This window comes from Zootoca vivipara, chromosome 7 (genome assembly GCF_963506605.1).
Source record: "Zootoca vivipara chromosome 7, rZooViv1.1, whole genome shotgun sequence".
Lineage (NCBI taxonomy): Eukaryota > Metazoa > Chordata > Lepidosauria > Squamata > Lacertidae > Zootoca > Zootoca vivipara.
In genome coordinates this window covers 44,416,066-44,434,474 of record NC_083282.1, presented here as the reverse complement: position 1 = coordinate 44,434,474, position 18,409 = coordinate 44,416,066, and the positions used below count along the sequence as shown (strand labels likewise).

At 38.5% G+C, this 18,409-nt stretch overlaps 1 protein-coding gene across 6 annotated transcripts in view; it reads left to right on the top strand.

The window, feature by feature from the left end:
• Window positions 1-18,409, top strand: part of MAST2 (microtubule associated serine/threonine kinase 2) — a 143,644-nt gene that overhangs the window by 69,107 nt on the left and 56,128 nt on the right. The window contains exon 2 of one of the 6 annotated variants that reach the window (XM_035133528.2): window positions 78-284. The exons of the other annotated variants lie outside the window; for them this stretch is intronic. Coding sequence (XP_034989419.1) covers window positions 78-284 — 207 coding nt within the window. The remainder of the gene's footprint in view (window positions 1-77; window positions 285-18,409) is intronic. 6 annotated transcript variants of the gene reach the window in all.

The following is an 18,409-nucleotide window of genomic DNA, read 5'->3' as shown; positions in this document are numbered from 1 at the left end:
TTTTCTTTAAAAACAAACAAAAAGTACTTGGAAGGATAATTTTGAAACTGACTGTTTCTGTTGTGGTACTTTGTCAGAATCTCCTCTCCTTTCCTTTCCCACTGCCGAGGAAGCGATGGGCATCAGCATGTGTTCTCTCCTACATCTGCTCCAGGTCTGCAGCATCTTAAAATCCCATTTAGTGCTGATTGTGCCCTTGCTGCATCTCCTCTAGTGTTTTGCCTCAACCCACAACCTCAGAGCAACCCTGGTAGTCCTTGCTACAGCAACCCACTTCAGTGGAGGTAAGGAGGAATTTACCTGGGAACATGCGTTCTTTAACCAATAGTACATAACCTTTAACTTGTGTCATTTCAATAGTAGACTTAGAATTTAAGGTATATCTGTAGCATTCGAAATTTCATCAGAGTCATGAAGCATCTAAAATAAGAAAGGAAACATTATTCAGAAATCTTGTTCTGCTACCAGTCATAGTAGACCGATTACCCCCTCCCAATTCAATAAGCATGTTCAAAATCATTTACATAATGTGTAATGCTTTCCTCATTTATAGATGGGCCCTTAATAGAACTATACTAGTTTATGGAAGCATTATTTCTCAAATTTTTATTTTAGTTAACATTCCTTTATAGTCATAACAGCTATGGGCAGAGCACTGCCTTCCTGCTTCTGCCCCCACTTCCTCCAAAACAAAGAACTTTGCAAGCTCATTCAGAGCTGATCCTATTGTTAGGCAGAGTGAAGTGGCCACATTAGGTGGTGGATGCTAGGGGTAGTAGCAATCACCAACTAATGCGGCGCCACATTGCTTCACCCACTGCATCACAGACACCATTTGAAACAACCCCCAAATTGAGCAAACCGACAGAAAGCTCAGACTGCATATCCCAGCAGGCATTGCACACATGCATAGATTGCTCAGCTTACATGATGCACACAACCACATTGCAGTATTTGTTTGAGTGGACAGCAGATGGGTGTTAGGTGAGGTAAGTTGCTGAAGGACAGGGGCATGTGGGCTGCTGTTCATCTCCCCCAACTAGCTTGCTGTCCTCATGTGTGGTTTAGGATATTCTTGTCACCAGTGCTGAATAAAAATTTGCCTGATTGACTTTTTCATGTTGTGGCAGACACTAGTATGTTCTTACTACATGTCCTTTGCCACCCTGAGCAAAGGAGGAAGGGCAGGATATAAAGTTAAGAATAATAAAGAAATATCATCATCATCACCACCACCACCACCAACAACGTCACTATTTCTTATATGGCCTTCAACATAAAAGTCTTTCTATCTTTAACAAGATATTTTATTTTCTAAAATACAGTGGTACCTCAGTTACGAACTTAATTCATTCTGGAGGTCCATTCTTAACCCGAAACCGTTCTTAACCTGAGGTACCACTTTAGCTAATGGAGCCTCCCACTGCCGCTGGCGCGCGATTTTCGTTCTCATCGTGGGGCAAAGTTTGCAACCCGAAGTAACTACTTCTTGGTTAGTGGAGTTTGTAACCTTAAGCGTTTGCAACCCGAAGCAGTCATAACCTGAGGTACCACTGTAAGTTACATTCAGCCCATCCCTAAAATGCTTTCTTTTTCACATGTTCCTTGTTTTAAGTGATTTGCTACCATATTATCTGCTCATTTGTTCTTTCAAGTCAGCCTTTGGTAGTTTCACTATTTTTAATCCTCTTTAGTAGAACCTTTCCTCAGGCTTCCTGTTAACCAGCTGTTATGTTTGCATGTAGAGTACCGTAATAATTCAAACAAATTTGTGCATGCAAACATAAGGCCAGTTTTTCCTACTAAATTGAGATAGATGCTTTGTTATGAACTACTCCGTTGTGGGCAGTGCACAAACAATCTTAGGTACTTGTTTGGTTGCATAAAGTTGTCTATCTGACCCTCTGTCATACTCATAACACCACGAAATAATGCCAACAAGCAGGCAGCAGCTCATGGAAGAAGGTGCAAATTCTTTCACCACCTCTCCCTTTAACCAGGTTTGTTAACTTCACCATGCATACCATATCCCAAATTTTAGCTAAGCAAGAGTTTGAAGAAAATAGTGGGGTCGGTGATGGTGCTTTTCAGTTCTGACATATTGTCAGTTTGGCTGCCAGAAGCAAATGAGTAATAATTTATATGTCTTTCTCTCATATACTAATACAGAATTCAAAAATATTTGAATCTTTATACATGCTTGCACATAAGAGATGATATTCAGTGAAGTTTTATTCAGCCACCCCATGGAAATTAATGTACATGACTTTAAGTTAGGTCCATTAATTTTTATAGCTCTACTCTGAGTAAAAGTAGGTTGAATCCCACCCAGTGTTTTTATCTAGTGTGTAGAATTTTTTTCCTGTAGATCAAGAGTTGTGTTACCTGTGAAAGCTCCTAGTCTTGACAGAGCAACAATATGTGTGGGTTGATGAATCCACTGTCGCATCCTAAGGCTTCTTGGCTCATGTAGACTAGAGCAGAAGGTTAGGCGTGGGCTCTCCTCATGTTTTGCTGCACCAGGGTAATGCAGATGAGGGGTCTGAGCATTGAAAGCCTCTGGGAACTACAGGGATTTGGCTTCAACAATTGAGAGAGATATCAAAGGTTATTTTGAACACATGGTGCGCCAAAATGAAATTATTCCATCAAAACATGTATGGAAGTTCAATTATAAAATTGAACAAATCTGTAATATTTCGTTGGGTAAAACCTTCAAGTTATAAAGAGCAAGCATTGGATAATATGCAGAAACTCACTTAAAACCCTTAGGCCTACTTCGGGCAGCAGCGTAACACCTGACCTCCTGACAAATGAGTTAAAAAAAGAAGGAAAAGGAAGTGATACTAATACGCTTTTTAAAGAACACCTAAGGTGGAATTCAAATGTTCCTTTTGTGCAAGACTTTCAGCTTGCCAGATTGAACAATCCTCCTACCCCCAAAAGGCTTCCACTAATGGGGTTCATTAGGTGAGTTCTGCCCTTAAAGTTGTACCTTAACTGGTAGAAGTTTGAAAGGCTGAGTCTTAAGAAGTCAACAAGTAAAGTTTTTGATAAAGCCTCTGTGTTGGAATCTGTTTTATTGCTTTTTAGAAAGAGACTTAATTGTTTTAAACTCTTGTTTTTATACATTTTATGATCTTTGTTTGCCATCTTGTCCCAAAAGATGGAAAATCTTTTAATAACTAATATTGATGTTGGTTTTAGCTTTTACTAGGGTGATCATAGCTTTTTGTAGTTTCAGAGGTTCTGCCTTTCTGCTTTGTAAATACACAATAGATGATAATCTATTGATATGTAGTTGTGTCTAAAAGCACAGCTCTGTAATGATAATTTTTGAATTCCTTGCTTCACCTGTGCGGCTCTTAATCCTATTTTATCCATTTGTTCTTTGTTGTCGTTTTATTTACTTGGATACCAGTCGGTTGCTCTTGCTGCTGATTTGGAATCTAAGTTCATCCTGTCAAGTTATTTTCTGACAGCTACATTTGAACACCCACAATTGAGTTACATTGCAGCTACCTTAGCTCTGCAGGGAATTACATTGTCTGGTAATAACATTACATTGATTTGTCTGTGTTCTTCCATAAATGTTTACATAGGTTTTTTCTTCCCCCTTGTTCTGGCGTAGTCAGCCTTTCTGTGCGGACAAACAGCTGTCTGCTTGCCTGCTCCAGTTCTCTTGTAACAGTATCTGATAAAAGAAGTTTCCAACTTTAGGGAGGTCAAATATACTTGGAGACAAGCATTTTAAACCTCGTATGTGTCAGTTAATATAAAATTTTATAATAGTTTTGTATTTGCTTGAAACCAGGCATTTAAATATGATCATGATAGCCTTGATTAACATTCAGGAACAAGGATTACCCTTGTTTATTAATGTCTAATAACAAATGAAAACATCACAAAGCTCCAGTTTCTATAATACCAGAAGTTTGGTTTAAAAGTATTTTCTGTACTTACTTGGGCGAAGAGTAGAGAAGGAGGGAGAAAGAAGAAAGCCAACACAAGCAAGATATTGATGATAGAGCAGGCATCCCCAAACTTCGGCCCTCCAGCTGTTTTGGACTACAATTCCCATCTTCCCCGACCACTGGTCTTGTTAGCTAGGGATCATGGGAGTTGTAGGCCAAAACATCTGGAAGGCCGCAGTTTGGGGATGCCTGTGATAGAGTACCACTTTGTTATTTACACTGGCAATTAATTTGTGGCAGGGCCTGGTACATGTGCCCATAACTTGTTCAGCTCAGCTGCTGGAGAGAGTTAAACAGCATGACTGCTGGGTAATAAAGGCAGATTCTACATTAAGGATAAATATAAAGGAATTTTTTTGGGGGGGGGAGAAAAACACATTGCAAATTATATAAATACCGGTATATAGTGCAGCTATGTTTGTAGCATTGTGTACTGTGTACAGTTCTTCTTGCTGCACTTCAAAAAGGATATTGTAATGCTGGAATAGGTGCCAAAAAGGGCAACCAGAATAACCAATGAGCTCGAGCAACTCCCCTGTGAGGAAAGGTTACAACACTTGGGGCTTTCTAGTTTAGAAATAGGGTGACTAAGCAGGGGCATGACAGAGGTGCCTAAAATTATGCATGGTGTATAGAAAGTAGGGAGAGAGAAGCATTTCTTTTTCATATAATGCTAGACTTCAGGGTCATCTAAAAAGCTGAATATTGGTGCTTCTTTGAAATCCAGTACCACAAAATGACCATTGACTGGTTTTCAAACAGGATTCTACAAATTAATGGAGGACTGTGACAGCTTGGTGTAGTGAATCTCTGACTGGGAAAATCAGACTTTTAGCAATTAGAGGTATCTGAACTTCTAGCAAGTTATAAGATCAGCTAGTCATCATCATAAGTTTGTCTAAACTTAGCCCACCATTTATCCTCCATTCTATTTGTATTTATTTATTTAAATATTTCTTTACCGCTGTATCATAAAAATATCAATGCAGTTTACAACAGCATAAAAACATAAAACCAAACAATAAGATCATAAAAAGTTATAACCAAGTTAACTTTTAGTTGCAAAAAGCAAGTAAAAACAAGTTTCCCAGTTATACCCCAGCAACTGCATCAAAGTCCATGCTTTTAAGAGCAATCTCGAAGCACCTAGATCAGGCATCCCCAAACTGCGGCCCTACAGATGTTTTGGCCTACAACTCCCATGATCCCTAGCTTACAGGACCAGTGGTCGGGGAAGATGGGAATTGTAGTCCAAAACATCTGGAGGGCCAAAGTTTGGGGATGCCTGACCTAGATATTCCAGATTTGTTGCTGTTAAGCGATGAAGGAGAGTAGTTATACAGCTTTATAACAGAAGTGACTGGAGTTCTGATTTGTCAGCTTTTATTTACTAAGATTTTTATACAGTGGTGCCTCGCAAGACGAAATTAATTCGTTCCGCGAGTTGCTTCGTCTTGCGATAATTCCGTCTTGCGAAGCGTGGTTTGCCATGGCAAAAACAAACAAACAAAAAACCCGCAAAAAATCATCTTGCGAAGCGCGGCCATAGAAAACTTCGTCTTGCGAGTCACCAAACACATCGCAAAACGCTTTCGTCTTGCCAGTTTTTTGTTGCGCGAGGCATTTGTCTTGCGAGGTATCAATAGGTTAATTTAGAATGCATGTCTTAAATGGAGACACACTAGTTTAAGTAGTTTATTTGGGGTAGAATATTGGTTTAACTCGGGCGTGGAGGGTTGCTACTTGACAGATGTCTGTGGAGTAACTATATTAGGGCTAAATGCTGCTTAGAAATTGTTCTGTCACAGCAGGTGGCAATTGCCAGTTTTAGTTGTTGCTTCTTTCAGCTTCCATTAGCTTTAAACACGATGAGCAATTGCTCAGTACCAAGTGGTATGATATTATTTTGTCCAATGGAGGTTGACCAAGACATGCTTTATAACACAATAACTCCAGACTCATTGAGAAAATATTGGGGCTTGAAAATGATGACACATTATAGTTGTTTATTTTAGTTAGAAGACCATGTGCTTTGGAAAGATTTGGAGCAGTCTTCTTTGGTAGCAGAAGCCTGTGAAATTTAACTCCAGTCCCAAGACTCTGCTTCTGTCTGCTTCCCAGCATACTAAAGACCTTCTATTCCTACTCCATGGAGAACTCCACTCTTGAATTTACTCCAGTGCATTCTCTACGCTCTATAAGTGAGAACTCATTTTAACGTTATACTAGCTGCATGGAGACTGGATGAAATAACTTGAATGAGTGGCTTCAACCCCACTCAAGGCTCCTGTTGGCTGTTGTAGTGCCGTGGAGGCTATTCAGATTATGGTGAGCCCCACTGCTCCATTTTATGCTAAAAGGGCAATATAGATTTTTAAAAAATACTTAAATAATCAGATCCCACACAGCTGGGAGAATGTCTCGGTAATTCAACTGAATGGGGTTGAATACATCTGTCTCTTCCATTGAATGTGCCAGTTTTCCGTGAAAGACCTATGTGAAAGACCCTGTCATATGGTTGAATGGCTTAGGCATTTTCCCATCTATGCAGCTCACCTTAAAGGTGAGGAATTTTTATTCTATTGGGAGAATATTTAAAGGGCACTTGTAACAGAAATGGATGAGGAAATAAAAATGTTTTTAAAAATCACCAGAACTTACAGAAATATGTGGACAAAACAGTTTCACCAAATCTAAGCTTTTGCAAAATGGTGGGAAGAATAGCATGGCTGATAGTATCAAAAGCTGAATGTCAAGAAGAAGACTAGAAAAGATAATATGAGATCTAGCGAGATGAAGCAAACTGCAAATGTATTCAAGGGCAGTTTCAGTTGACTGCTGGTGAGATTTTTAAATTTCCTTCGTTTAAAATAAATGAATAATAAAGATCCAACAGAGGATTTAAAGCAAAAGAGTTGAGGCAGAAAATTTACAGTACCTTAAGATTATTAGCATGAAGGGCAGGTTTGTTTGGTGGGTTTTTTTAAAGGGAAGAAATAACAAGCATATATGAAATTATAATGGGAAACATTTGTGTGTGTGAGAGCCATCAATAGCAAGCATAACATAACATTTCATAAGCCCAGCCCTCAACCTATGGAGGGGTTGCGTTCCAGGGTTCATGCATAAACCAAAACTGCATAGTCAAAACACATCGCGGGCAGTGGCAGACAGGGTTGCCAAAGCCTTTTTTTCTATATGCCTGTCCCCTTTCTGCCCCCCTTTTGCATTTTTGTAAATTGCCAAGCACATAAAGCTGAATGCACACAAGTTAAATGAGCATAAATCATGGTTTTTACTATATATCATTGTGAAGAGGTTGCCCTCAAATTTGAAGAATGATAGTAGGTTTTGAATATGTGACATTAACTTGTATATTGGTGCACATAGGAAAAATGTTGAGCTTTGCTACTGAGAACTTTCAATTTAGTTTTTGGAAAAATAAGGCATTTTTTTCTCGTAGTAAATGTGTCAGCTATAATTAGGATAATTATGTGATTTTTAAAGCATGAAAGAGTGCATATATAATTGGAAACACTATAGGTCCTTAGGAAGCTTGTTTAATTTTTTAAATACAGTAATCCAAACAATAAAGTAGTGCTTTAAAGTGACAGTGACTCAGTTCATGCACAAAACTATGACAAACCATGGCTTAGTGGAAGTGTGCAAGCTACATGAGAAGAGATCTTGGCCATTTTGTTCCTCTTCCAGTACCCTGGTGCTGTACTGCTGTGAGCTAAGCCCTGGTGTGCCTTGGTATGTCATCTGCTCCCAGTCTCCTCCAGACAAACCACAAGTGGTAAGCCATAGAATGGACCTTGCATACAGCTTGTAGTTTGCCTGATGTAGGGAAAACTGAGCCAGGTTCAGATCACACTAAGACAAATTATTGCTTAGCTCACAAAAGCAGACGGGGGGTGGGCAGAGGAGGAGTAAAGCCCTTCTTTATGGGGGGCCAATGCTTTTGCATTACACCATGGGTTTGGATTAGCATTAAGTGCTAAATGGGTTATTAAATGTTCAGTTGGCGAACTAATACCTGTATTTAAGAAAAGGCACTAATTACTGTTGGAAAAAGCCATCAGACAACACTATGGTACAGTATCTAACAACTTCACATGTCATAGAACATGACACTTTATAGGGAATGTAACCTAAGGAAAGATTTGGACTTGAAGTCTTTACACACATCTGCTTTGAACACTCCAGTTGGGTACAGCCTTTTTTTTTTGTAGCAGACTCCAGACCTGTCATGATGTCAGTACATAAAATTATCTGAATTTTCCATTGCTATTCAAGCTATTGTAAAACATATTCTTATGCAAAAGAGCTTTGAAATACTCATGAGAATGATCTAAATTACAGAGAGTCTAATGAATATTGTAGATTTGTATCCAACTGTCTAGACATGTTTCATTTTGCTGCTGATACTCTTTTTTGGCTTTTATAAAGAAGTACAATTTTTTTAAAAATAAAGTACATAATCTGTAAAAGTAAAAACAAACAGAGCTTAAAATGCTGTGGAATTTCATCAAAAGATGAGGAGTCATCTGCAAAACTAGGAAATGTTGTCCTATATTGGCCTGTTTGCATGTCACTGTAATCCTAAATATGGATTACCAGGACTGTACAAACATGCTGTCTTCCAGGAGGAGCTTGCATCAGCTTTGCTCTTTTCTGGACTTTTTAGCTTGTCTTGGGATGTCAGCTCAACCAAGTTTTTTTCTTTGCAGAAGATCTTGGTTAAGGAGAAGAGACCTTGACCTTAATCTTGGGTTTGGATTATACCCAGATCCAGATGTTGACTTTGCAGCTATGCTGTGCTAAGTTAAAAAGCCCAAAGAGCAGCAGAGCGGGTGCAATCCTTGGTAGCCAGCATGTGCACATGTTTGCGCTTAGCCATGGTTTCACTGGGTGTTAGTTTGAATGTGTCCATTGATTGCCATTTTTTTTAGTAGGCTGTCAATTTAACCAATTTAATTTGCAACCATTATATATTGTTTGCTGCTGTTGCATTCCAACATTTGCATGCTTTTTTGGATGTTGTGCATTTATATTACAAGGGTTATGAACTGTTGTGAGTTCACTATTTTTGACAAAATTCAAAATAAAGAGTGGGTTGTGCATCAAGTAACTAGAAATCATTTTGATTGCTAGAGTTGGAGGTCCATGAGAAACCTGGAACACATATGATATCTACGGAATGCTTTGTGGCCCTACCATTTGCTTCATTTTTTGTGGCAGGTGGGGGGATGGAGTACAGGTGGGGCTTGCCTTACTTAGAAAGATTTATAAGAGTGATGTTTCCGAATTCTTATATTGAAAAACTGAATTAAATTCAGCCTGTTTTAATATTGTAATCTCATACATTCAGCTTCAATAAGGCTTCATATTCAGAGCAGCATAGAAAGATATTGGTATTAGAAGTAGATAAAAAATGTTCAGTGAAAACATCCCAAAGACCTTTTCTTAAGCAGTGCAGCAGTGTTCACTTACAATCTATTCATTTCATCAAAATGGATCTTACCATTCTAATATAAATTATAAGCTTTATTAGATGATTTTATCTTCTGTCAAATTATTTGTTGGTGTTATTTTCTTTGCTCAGCCAGCTGCTTTCTTTATTAATCTCACTCTGCTATACAGATCCACAAAAGGAAATTCATTTAGTTTTTCAAAATAGGCTGCTTGAAGCAGCAGTTCTACTTTTGTAGCATAGAATCTGCAGGTAGCTTTTAAAACTTGTAGCTGATCTTATTTATTTATTAGAAGTAAAACAGATAGTCTTGGAAGGTGGTCAGCAATGAGAGAATTGTTTACACAGGGTTTTATTTTTATCCTGAATTGCAATTTATTGTGTGTGTGTGTGTGTGTGTGTGTGTGTGTGTGTGTGTGTGTGAGAGAGAGAGAGAGAGAGAGAGAGAGAGAGAGAGAGAGAGAGAGAGATGTCTTTCATTAAATACCTTCTTAACAAAAGGTATATAACTATCCAACTTTCTCTCTTGGCTAGTATTTTGCACGTATAACATGACATTGATCACTGTATCTTTTGTTCATGATTTTGAAAATCAAATTACTTATTGCATGATTTAAGGTGTGATTCTAACTCCCTGATGTTGATGGGTGGGCAGGCAGACTATGGCGGCAGGCTAAATTCTTTGAATTTAGATATTTTGATAGTATCTTGCATATGTATATTGATTTTTTTGTCTTTAGTAAAACAAGATGATAATGAATGGTGTTATAGAGGGGGGCATTGATTATTTTCAGGGGGAAACCGTTTGCTATGTTTTTCATTACTTTGGTACAGGGGCCAGCAAGGTTTACCTTGCCTGGGCCGGTTTACTCTAGCGGAGATCCCTCCATGGGCTGGATTGTGCACGCGCCCGTGATTTCTGGCATCTGCGCAGATGCAGTTTCCAGTGCTGCAGAAGCGAGTCCCCACACCACGCTGCACCGGTTTAGCGCAGCACACGGGGGCTCACCGAGTGGGCGGCTCAGTTCGGGGGCAGCTTGTGGGCCTGGATTCTCAGGCAGCACCAGGCACTACCTGCTTGTCTGCTACCGTATTTTGTAAAGTGGTTTGTCTGTCTGTCTTTCTGTCTGGTCTCTATATGTTTAGCTGCCTCTTGAGATACTGTTGCAAAACCTGGCACAAGGTTTTTCCAAGATGGGGACCATACTTTTTGTTGATGTTTGACATGTGACTTTGGGGTGAATTTTTTTTTTTTTGGCATAGGTTCAGCAGCCTCTCGGGTTATCATCACCAAACTCAGCATGAAGGTTGCTGAGGTGGGGATGGGGAGCAGTCTTCGTTGGCGTTTGATATTGTTGCCAAACTTGACACAAGGGTTCTCACGGTTGGGGTGGTAGACTTCATTGCCATTGGGATGCTGGGCACAATTTTGAATCAAGATGGTGAACTGAAACGTGAATTGGGTGTTACTTCAGCCAGTCCTTGTTGTGAGGCACCCAAACTAAAAAAAATACCCTCTTTAATTCATAATTTTTGGTTTCACAAAAAATCCTGAGCAGCACCGACCATTCCCTGCTAGTATAGATATAAAACCCATCACTGAAATGCCAGATATTAGTCCTAGTGTGCATTGTTATTTGTGATAGGCCAAAATGATTACTCTCAGCTTCAAGCCAGCAGGTTTCTGAGAGGTTGTGCACTAATATCTCATTGAATAATCTATTGATTTACAGCATGGGAACTTAAACCGTAAAGCTTTCCAAGATCGCAGTCCAATTCATCAGGTGCATGAAGTGGTATCCTGAGTTGCAGCTACCTATATACATGGGGGGGGGCATTATTAATTTTTCTTGCAATTAAGATAAAATGGTGTTGTTGTTTTTTATTGGAAATTGCTGCTTTGGTTAATATGATACCCTCAGTTTGCATGACACTTCTCAAAGCAAACAGATGCATAAGCAAAACAGATGGATCCCTGCCCCCCAAAGAACTAACAATACATTTCCACAGTGGAGAAGAGAATAGAGGGCAGTGAAGATTGAGGCAAAAGTAATGAATAGTGTAGTGGACTAGGAGATGCAAAGACTAGCAAAGGATGATATGAACTAAATATGGACTGAGGGGTTACTTTTATCTGATGGGAATTAAGTTTCATATTTTCTTTAAATAAAAGGAATAAATTAACAACTGGACACAATATATGAATAAACCGTAATTTATGCCAAATACGTACTAGTATTGACAGTAAGTTTCCTTAAGCAGTCCATTCTGTAAACGCCGTTCTAGGTAGAGAAAGGCAGGAAGACAGGCAAGGGTGGAATCAATAGAAAGCAGAGACACTGAAAGCAGCTGCCTGCTTGCCAGCCTGCCTACTTCTCTTCTTCACATTAATGGAACAGCCTGCAAGATCTACAGGGAATTTGCATTGGCTCTGTCACTGGTTTTCTTTGGTCCCTTATTTTATTGCTTGTGGTTTGATAGTGCAGTGTTTTTGCTGGAAATGAAAGCTTACAAAGATCATGTCTGACTCCTTCTGGACAGTGCTATCCAATTTCTCTCTGCCAGAAACCAGCATGTTGAGGCGATCCAAAAGGTAATCAAAGGATTCTCAAAAGAAAATCTTAGAATGTTTACTCTGTCTGTTTCATGCAGTCGAGACTGTTGCAGAGATTAAAGCCGATGGATGAGATTATATGGTTGGATACATGCGGTTTTCAATTTGTAATGTATTAAAAATGGGAGCTGCTTAGAATTTTTAGTCGACAAAAATACAAGGTAACTGAAAATGTAGTCTCTTCTCCACAAGAGCATATGAGAATGAGGCACATCTGTAAATATGTTATTTCTTAAATTAGATTAATCAGTAGCCGTGGTGTTTGCTCATAATAATACTAAGAAAAAAATGGCAAAGTCCCTGTTTCAAAATTTCTATTTGCTAGCTGGCTGTAATATCTTAGATTGCATTTTTAATGCTTTGCTTCATGCTGCTATCTAATATATGTGCTAGCATTTTGTCATAGTAGGGACTTTAATATGTCATTTCACTCACTTAATTGACTCAGTAATCTGCTGGGTTCTTGTATTTTCCTGTGGTTTCAAAGTTTAAAAATGCATATGTGAGGGGATAGAAGATGATTATAAATTCATGCAAATTGTCTGTTCAGAAACATGTATATGACGTTAAAATGGAAGTGCATAATATACTTAAAACATTTAAGAAAGAAGCAGAAGAGCACGATTTGTTGTTTCAAATTGTTTTGGTAAATACCAGAGCATCTTTCCAAGGACCCACAGATTAACATTTTTTGTAGTAGTAAAATGAACCTCAGCATGTCAAACTTGGATCTTAAATGCTTTGGATATCTTTAATTTAAATTTTGATTTGAATCTTAATCCAAAATGAATTCAAAGAGATATAATGTTAGTACTTGTAGGAGCCTACATCAGCTGCAGAGTACTAGTACTAGTATTACTACTAGTAAATTATTTCAATTAGTTTGTTGTCTTAAATCCTAGGCAGTGACAAACTTGTGGTAAGATTTAGGATCTTTCCCTATATTTATTTTTTACATTTCAAATGTTGACTAATAGCTATTAAATTTATTTTGCCAATTGAATTTTTCAGTGGGATGGGGTTCCCATATTTTTCCTTGGTGAGACTCTAGAACCTTCAAGAACTCTTAGCAGTAGGAATATTCCTCTTTGAGCTGCATCAAAGAAGAATGGATCCATTAATTACCTCCTACTTTATAGTGTGTGGTTGGAGCTAAGGTTAAATTTTGCTATGAAGCAGGAAGGGTGTGAGCAGATAAACAAGTACTGTAAACTGTGTAACCAAGACTGGAGCACATTGATACAGTGGTCTTAATGACATGATAATACTGGAATCTTATACCAGGAAGAATCTGTGAATTGTAAAATGTAGTAAAGGAAATCTTCAAAGGAAGTGCTGTGTAAAGATTTCAACAATTCTATAACTTTTTTTTAAAGGAAGAGGTGTATACTGGCCTGTATCTCTGTTGTGGACCTTGCTTACTATATCCTCTCATGCTTTATACCCATCCTTTCAGTGTGAATACTAATATAGGTCAAAGTACTTTTCATAATAATTTGCAACATTTTTGAATAGAAAACAATAAGGCACTTGGCTTTAGCCCTTTGTATTAGTATGCTCAGGTGGGGGGAGTTCAGTTTTAAATTCAGCATGCGTTCTTTAAGCTGCCTACTCCATGGAGCCCCATTGACTTCATTTGGGCTACACTGGAGCCACAAGTTGGATTATAGCCTCAATATTCAAGTTCACAATAATTACTGCTTTAATGTGGTTTCAAATGTGCAGAGAGGAATTCAATTCCAGTGTTGTTAATAATAATAATAATAATAATAATAATAATAATAATAATAATAATTTATATCCAGCCCTCCCTGACCAAAACCAGGCTCAGAGGTGCTAACATCAAAAGTATAACACGTTAACATAAAATCAGGCAATCAATTAAAATACATCCTAAAATCAGATCAGGATCAGAATACAGTGGTACCTCTACTTACAAATAACTCTACTTACGAATGTTTCTACTTACGAATGGAGCTCCATCTGCCATCTTAGATGCGGTTTAGATAGGATTTTTTCTACTTACGAATTTTTAGATAGGGTTGCTTCAACTTACGAATTTTTCCTCCCAATGCATTCCTATGGGATTCGACTTACAATTTTTTTTGACTTACGAATGTGCGTTTGGAATGCATTAAATTCGTAAGTAGAGGTACCACTGTACCTACAGATTAGGGTTGGGGCCTTAAATGCTCAATGTAAGTGAAGCAGTTCTTTTTTAAAAAAACAAACAAACAAACCCACATAGTTTGATCTAAATGTCTACAGCACATGTCTAGTGTCTATTGTCCTTATTACCACATAGTTTAGTATTTTGTTTTTTAAAGCTGGCAGCTTCTTGTTGCTGGTTTCATGATGCAATTGTTGGGTGCATCTTTTTGTCCAGGATTTTGGGGAGGGATGAAGTGCCTGGTGATAGTTTATTTTCAATTCTGCTGCCTGTATATTTGTGACTATTATTAATTTTATGATTCTGATCAATTAATTTTGTTACATTGTTATTGTTTGTGGTTTTTAGTGTTTACCACCCTAGGACCCGTAGACTGCGAATACCTCAGATAAATAGATAAACTCACACCACCATCAGTCAGGGTGGTCAGTAGTCAGGAAGAATGGGAGTTGTAGTTCCAGCAACATCTGGAAGGCCATATACTCCTCATCCTTGATGGTAGAATTTGGCTATCTCACTGTCAACCTAGTGTATATCGTCTTGGCACATAAACTGGCTTCTTTCATCTTTTGGTATCAAGTAACCTCCAGCTTGGTTTATTTAATACAGATTTTGCCTGGGATATTGTTTTCTGCAATGCCTTTGGCATACTTCCATATTTTATATTACTTCCTCATGATTAGATAAGTGGAAAACACCTTGGGCATCATTTTGCATGAAAAGAATCTTCCCCAAATCTAGAGAATTAGAAAATGCCATCCATTTTAGAGTCAGAATTTAAGGTTCAATCCTGAAAAAGGCCTTTCCAGGCAATATTTTTTAAAGCTCAACTACAATCAATCCATGTTTCATAAAATGAGCTTGTTTACATTTTCCCCAGTAATAGATGGCACTTGAAAAGTCTATTTCCTCTCTTACACACTTGTACTCTTTCTCTGCCTGTCCTCCATTCATACACACAGGTACATCAGGTTGTTATTTGCAGTGATGACATGTATGCTATACTTATGCCAATATCCAGGTTGCCAGGTGAACTAATAGAACACATAATTAGTGCACTGCACAGCATAATGGTTTTGGTGTTTTTTAAAAAGAATTTAAAGCATATAACACGTAGTGTGTGCTAAATGCCTTGAGAGACTACTGCTCCAGCCAGAATGTTCATATGGTGTTTAAAAACTCATTAAAAGTTTAGTCTTTAATAGTAGCAAGACTACAAATGCCACCTCACTGCATTGTTTGTTTATTGATTTAAATTTATTACATGTCTGGCATGCACATCTACCTCCCCGCCACCTTACTTACCCTTCTGTATAAGAACACAAGAAGTGCTATACTGGGTCAACCAAAGTTCCATGTAGTCAAACATATTTCTTCCCACAGCAGCCAACCAGATGATTTCAGGAAGCCTACCAATTTGGCATAGGGGCAATTGGCCTCCTCTTCAGTGGCATAATTCATCTGAACTAAGAGCAGGCATCCCCAAACTGCGGCCCTCCAGATGTTTTGGCCTACAACTCCCATGATCCCTAGCTAACAGGACCAGTGGTCGGGGAAGATGGGAATTGTAGTCCAAAACATCTGGAGGGCCGAAGTTTGGGGATGCCTGACTTAGAGATTCCATTTAGCCATTGCATGGAGACTGTGTATTGTAGATATAGATATATTGTAGATGTAGATGTAGATATAGATATAGATATAGATATAGATAGACAGGTGAACTAATATCAGTGTACTGGAAGAAGCAAAGATCACCAGTGTTGAAGCAATGATTCTTCAACATCAACTTTGTTGGACTGGTCATGTTGTGCGTGATGATCGTCTTCCAAAGCAACTACTCTATTCCAAACTTAAAAATGGAAAGCATAATGCTGGTGGTCAACAAAAGAGGTTTAAAGACTGTCTCAAGGCAAATCTTAAAAAATGTAGTATAAACACTGACAACTGGGAAACACTGGCCTGCGAGCGCTCCAGTTGGAGAACAGCCTATGCTGGCTCCTGGCATCTTTGGCTACTGTAAATGATACAGTTGCTTTTGTCATTTTACTTACATGGTTCAATTGTTATATTTTGTAACATTTTATTTTATTCTGTAAACTGCCCTAGTATTTATTTGAAGTGAGGGGTGGTACGATTGTATAAACAATGTATCATTATATCTGGGTAATAGCCTGTTTGGAGATAAACATGTATGCTGTAGTTTAACTAGAGTAACTATAGTATATCTATAGGGTCACGGGAAACTTTTCAAGGCTACGGTAATTAAATGTCTTAAAGCAAATTTCTTAGCATTGTTGCAGGTATTCTGGTGCAGACATTTCAGTAGCCTGCCTCATTATATAAGTTAGTATCGCCTTGATTGACCTTATTTCTGCATTACCATGATCTAGCACAGTGTTTCTCAACCTTTTTTGGGCCAAGGCACACTTGTTCTATGAAAAAAATCACGAGGCACACCACCATTAAAAAAGTTAAAAAATTTAACTCTGTGCCGCCCTATATTGACTATATAATTATGGCTGTAAGAAACACTTGCCAATTGCTGTGTTGGTTGCAATCTCCTGTAATAAGGCTTCACAAGCCGCTGATTTCTCTGCCAGCACAATCATTTGCTCAGCAAGTTTCAGGTTGAGCTCATCCAGCCAGCTTCTTTAAGTTTGTCTAAAACCAAATCGCCCTTCTCGTCGCCGCACGTCGCGGCACACCAGCCAGCGTCTCGCGGCACACTAGTGTGCCACGGAACAGCGGTTGAGAAACGCTGATCTAGCAGTCATCTTCCTCTTCCATTGAAATGGCAGGCACATGGAGGGGTTTTTCTGAATGTGTTTGTGGTGATGCTCAAGTATGCCCTGTGTATGTGTACTTGAGAGTTGAAAGAAGTATATGTGGCTGCAGTCTGTGGGCATGAGTGTGCTGCATTTAAGATTTTTGGAGGGAGGGGGGCACCTTGTATATTTTACTAGTACTAGAAAACTAAAACTAGAAAACGCTCCCTGTAAGCAGGAGCAAATGATGTGAAAATACCATGTTGAAGCCTGAGCATTGCAAAATAGTTAACATTTCTGTAGCGTACACCTTAACTATGCCTCTCACGTATTAGAAGACTATATTAAAGAAGTAACATAATGAGCATTTCAGGAGAAAAATGTTTAAAGAAATTAAATACTAGTTTTGACACTATTGATCCTGCTGCCATAGGCAGGGAGATAGAAGGAGAGTTGTGATTATTATAAATTTTTAACATCTGTCTTTAAAAAAGGAAAGTGGTGGAAGAAGCTCAAATTTGAGTTACTTCCTTCAGTTGAAGACTGATCTCTGTTTAAGTGACTGTAGGTTTTACAGCTTGCACTACTAGATTTTTCATCAGGGTTACTGATGATGTAAACAGCAGCTTCAATTTCCTGCTCTCTGAAACCAGATGGTATTCTCTCAAAAGTTATGAAGTCTTCAGATCTCAAATTACACACTTACTGAGGCTGCATTTGCATAGCTGTATTCCTCCAGGGCTACCTCTGCAGTAAGTGGAAGAGAAGAGGCAGGCGGCAGTTGTTGCTGAGGTCATTGCTCTGGAATAGAGCTGGTCATCTCGGCTTGCCACTATGAAAATTAGAACAGGCAATGGAGGAAGGGTGGTTCTAACTTGTTCCCTCTGTTGTTTTTTTAAAAAAAGTTTGCCCTAATGTGGAACTACTGTATTCATACTGACAGCTGAAGGTGAAATGCGTTAAATGTGCACAAGTTGTTGCTTAAGTACCATATTTTTCTGTGTATAATACGCCCCTGTGTATAACACAACCCCTATTTTTGGGACTCAAAATAAAGAAATCCCCCATATGCATAGCTGCCAAGTTTTCCCTTTTCTCGCGAGGAAGCCTATTCAGCATAAGGGAATTTCCCTTAAAAAAAGGGAGAACTTGGCAGCTATGCATATGCACTATCCAATTTTAAACTTGAAAAAAGGGGGGAAATATAGTCTTATACACAGAAAAATACGGTACTTTACTGTGGAAATGTGAATTAACCTAAAAGTCAGTGGGTACTCCCCATGGAGAATGCTAATGTGAACACAGTCTAACTTACACATGCAGCCTGTATCTAATGTAAACCCAACAACTAATTTCTAAAGACTTTTGTCAAATTGTAGGGATTTCCCATGCCCTATTCTTGGACAAATT